The 4764-nt window shown below is 38.6% G+C and overlaps 1 protein-coding gene across 1 annotated transcript; it reads right to left on the reverse strand.

Annotated features, from left to right (window-relative positions):
- Window positions 1–277: 277 nt before the first annotated feature.
- Window positions 278–3674, reverse strand: LOC120347452 (zinc finger protein ubi-d4-like). The gene has a single exon (XM_039417444.2). The coding sequence runs from the start codon at window positions 3637–3639 to the stop codon at window positions 2440–2442; it is 1200 nt and encodes a 399-aa protein (XP_039273378.1). The 5' UTR covers window positions 3640–3674; the 3' UTR covers window positions 278–2439.
- Window positions 3675–4764: the final 1090 nt, after the last annotated feature.

Below are 4764 nucleotides of genomic sequence, written 5' to 3' on the forward strand. Positions count from 1 at the left end.
CACGAGACGATCATAATATAGAAAATTAAAACTCCACTTTACATGGTCTAGAAATCTACAATGAGAAGGATGACGTAGTGTATCTCTTAAAGCAGGGGTCGGTAAACTGCGGGAAAACACATTTTTTTTTGTCTACCCCAAACGACGTCATATTCAATACATGAAACAGTGACTGTTGTACAGTGTTTGTTTTGTAGTTAGTACCACAGACGGAAGCGCATGTTAGTGGTATGTCATTTACTTGTCGAGCAGGCCTACTGATGGTTGTAATGGTCAATTTCAGATTCGGACATTTATTTTCGTCGTGCAACAAACATTGTACATATAACCAAAAAAAAAAAAAAATGAAATAAATTCATCGAAAAAACGTTTCAACTGCAATAGACGAGGGGTCGCGAAAAAACTATTAAATTCATCGCCACGAAATGGCTATCAAAGTCATCATTTAGTTCAGTTTGATATTTAAATTTTGGCGGTAAAATGGCTGGAAAACGTAGAAAAGTTAGCGACGAGGCTCGAGAGTTTCACGTTCTTGGACGGAAAAATATTTCTTTGTTGAGAATTATTCAAAACCTATTTGCTTCATAAAGCAAAAGAGCGATTATGTACTGCAACACCATTATCAAAGTTGCTAGTCCATTCAAACGCTTTGGCCATGACACAGATCAAGATCAACGTTCACACTGGTGATAAGTAAAAACCAAACAATGTAAATTTTTGATAAGAAATGAGAAAAGGCCACTTGCACTTCACATCGAGACAGACGTGGGTGCGCCATCAAGTTTAATGTGGCGATTGTTTATAGGCGGGAATTAATGCGGCTCTAACACCACCGTAATATGTATATAGCCCAGTAGTACACAAGGTTTGCCGAAAGAAATGGATTCATTTTATGCTTGATTAAGATATGATAGATTGGCATGAACAAATAAATTAAGATATATTACTGACAGCTAAAAATCAAAGTGGATTAAGTTAATATATGTTTGAATAGGTCGCTTTTGTCTAAGAATTTGAAGAATAGTCACAAAAAGAATGGAAAGCAATGAGGTGAGACATTGCCATCGTTCAAAAAGCTATGAGGCCTCAGGATGAGAAACGACGAGCTGACCCTAGTAATAGACAACCTCGATTATATTTCCTCGTAAAAAATCCATGACTATAAATAGGAAACCCTAACTTGAATCTTTGATAACCTGGCAATACCGACTGCCATGATTGGGCAATTTGTCTTGGTGATATCTTTTATCGAATATTTTTCTATACATTTCGTAGGGTGGTTCACATAACCGCTGGTCGGTTACGGCTTCCTCCACCATCAAGTCCATGCTTACTAAAACGAATATCTAACTAATCCCATACCAGACATGTAACCGGACGAGAGGCCATGGTTCGCCACATGGTTAAGCAGTCTTTTAAAGGATGTTTCAATAAAATGTCAGTTGACATTTGTACGTCATATACGTTAATTTGGAAAGATAATTCTGCAAAATGGCAGAATAGCTATTTTAATCAACTGATCAGCAAATTAGTTACTAAAACATTAAAAAAACATTAAAAAAACATTCAATACTTGCAATTGCTGCAAACATAAGGTAATAAACAAAAAGAAGAGTTGATGCCTGGACTAAGCCCATCATGTTGTACATTCATGTCCTGTTAGCTCTCCTAATTTAGTCAAAACAGACAGTGTTTTCTAGATTTGCCTGTTATTGAATTGACTTCAATTCAAACCCTGTGATATTTTGAATCTCATATCCCTACATGCAACATGCTGAATATTGGTTGGAGAACTTGGTATAAGCATAACTTTAATCATACAAGGCTTTCAACAAAAAATTACTACGCCTAAGAATTGGGGGGGGGGCACTGTCAAACTGAATAAGACAAAATGAAAAATGTACCGTTGTCTTGAGTAAATTCACAATATTGCGGCAATTGTGGTATTGATTTTCCAGTTCATTAAAAAAAGCTTTTTACTAATGGACCATAGGTAAATCAGAGAGAAATTATAAAAATGCTGATTATACAGCCCCAATCTTAGTCAATGACAAAATCGGAAAATATGCCATTGTCTTGCCCATCACTATCTGAATACAGCAGAGGTGTGCAACATTTTTTGTCAGTGGGCCATATAACCAACTTCAAACATCCAGCTGGGTCACACAAAAAATTGAGCTGGGAAGGCAAGAAAATGTGGCTATCGCTTAGCCTAACAGTTATAAATGAATCTGACAAAGCGGCGAAAGATTTACCGCAGCGACAAGAGCAGTTCATTTAAGTGAGCACCTTTTCAAACATAAACTGCCGGATTAGGATTTTGTGCCTAAAAGGGAAAAATATGAGTTTTGACGAGGGCCACACTAAATGGCTTGGCGAGTCGTGTTGTGCCCCAGGGGCCACCTGTTACACACCCCTGGTCTACAACATAAGGTTGTTTCAAGACTTTTTGGTATTACACCCTTCACGAACCTTTCTATCAGCTTCACAAAGATCACAAATCCAACTACCTTCTGGTGGTTCATCCATCGGTGGTGAAAGGCAGTACATATGGTATCCACGATCACAATCGTCACAAAAGAGAAGTTGATCATCATTGTCAGAAGTGCCACATAGATGACAAGATTTGCATTCAATGCATTGCCATTTGTATTTTTTGACATTCATTGTCATAATGTCAGTGAATTGCAAACAGGTGGGATGTCCAGAACGTCCACAATCAGAGCATGATACAAGCTCCTCGGATTCACCTGTTTTCTTGTTTTCATCAGCATCTCCAAGACAAAAATCACAATAAGCACTATTGACCGTCTGTTTTTTCTTTTTGCTTCTGGTCAATCTTTCCTCATCTTCAAAATCATCCCCAACATTTGATCCAGTCATACTCTCAGACCTGGACGATGGAAGAGCAGATTTTGATAGGACTCCAGGATTTGAATCTTGATCAACTACACTAGGAATATCATTATCATTTCCGGGGTTGTAATCTTCATCTGCATCTACTTCATCTTGGTGGTATCTTTGAATGTGATAATTAAGGCCAGTTTTATTTTTGTATCGTTTTCCACAATAAGCACATGGATGTGGTTTTTCTCTCTCCTCATCTCTTTCCATAGCGGTCCTTCTAGTAGTCCTGCCACCTCCTCTTCCGCCACCTCTCGGTCTTCTTCCTCTTTTCCTATGTCGTGGATCGTCATCATAATCTTCATCATCATCGTCTCCATATTCATCGGCTCCTGCATCTTGTATGTCGCTCATCGCATCAAAATCCAGTGCTGGGCCAGAAGAACTATTCGAATTCTCATTAATATGCCCCTCTAAACCTTGGATTAACTGTCCTGTCAATGATTTACTGTTAGTAGCCATTGAGTAAGGATCAAGGATAGGCATAGTCCTAGGTTTCTTTTTCCATCTTTTACTAGGATATGTATAAACTTGATTGGGTCCAAGACCAGGCCCTCTTTGCCATCGTTCAAAAAGTAAATTGCAGCTGTTTTGGGCTACTCCAGTTTGCGAGTCCAAGTAAGGCAATCGGACTCTTCTTTCAGTCATTAATCTTGAATTAAATGAATGGCATTGTTCCATTGCTTCCTTGTAAAACAAAATTGATATGCCAGGAGGATTCGACATCTCTTTCATTAATAAATATAAAATTGCTTAAAGTTTGATTATTTCAAGCTGTAAAAAAATTTATCGATCATGCAAATATTGTATGGCGTCATAATACTTATCAGCTTAACATACGGTAGCCAGTTACCGAAACCTTGGCTACTACTTATGATTCCTGTGTCATGGATGGGATAGGATTTACATCATTATCCTGAGGGAGAGGAAAGCCGATAAGACGACTTAACCATATGGCAAATCACGGCCTCTCGTTTGGTTACCATTCCATGTGTGGTATGGTATTAGTTAGTTATTTGTTTTTGGAAGCATGGACTTGATGGTGGAGGAAGCCATAACCAACCTGCAGACCTGCGGTAACGTGAACCACCCTACGGCAAGGAGTCCAGCGATCCTCTCACACATACCTATTTCCGCATGGGATTCAGAGGTGCGGTAGATAAAAGCTTGAGGTGTTGGGGATCTCTGGATTTTGGCAATCACCGAAAAGAAAAACATGTCAGTTACTTGTCCTAGTTTTCTAGACCTCCTTAATGAAACATGATCATGCCTCAAATTTAACCAAAGCTACTGTACCGTACTACAGTTCATGGAAATAATAATGCGATCAGCTGTCACCCCCCAATTTCAATTAGACCCAAATTACTGAATTAATATGATAATGTTCAAAATTTTCAATTAACAGGATTATAATTTCTGAATTGTGAGAAGTTAGGCATTCTAAACCAGTTTAACATACAACAGCACAATACTGCAATATTCAGATATTATTATTTAGAGCAGGGGTTATGAAACTGGGGGTCTTACAAGGCAGTGTTTCTGAAGCTGGTTTCGATCGAACCCCTGGGGTAAGAACAAGTTCCTCTGAAAGAGATGTACGGTACGGGTACGGTACACCATGAAACCATCTTATTACATAGCCTACCGCCGGCAGGGCAGGCTACCGGTACTAATTTTGTAAAATTAACTATAGTTCATCTTAGATATACGACATTACACGTTTGAACAACCCATGACAGTAACACTGTGTCTTGTGTATACATCCCGTCTTCAATGTTGATATTTACTGACTCCTGAGTTTTTCTTTTACGAGACGAATAAACATACATACATACTGTGCAGCTGTGTGGAGTTTCGCGC

The sequence above is a fragment of the Styela clava genome, chromosome 11 (assembly GCF_964204865.1).
Source record: "Styela clava chromosome 11, kaStyClav1.hap1.2, whole genome shotgun sequence".
NCBI classification, from domain to species: Eukaryota; Metazoa; Chordata; class Ascidiacea; order Stolidobranchia; family Styelidae; genus Styela; species Styela clava.

What these genes read in the sequence shown, in the direction of transcription:
- LOC120347452 (XM_039417444.2), bottom strand. Translation starts at nt 3,639, where the DNA reads ATGAAAGAGATGTCGAATCCTCCTGGCATATCAATTTTGTTTTACAAG.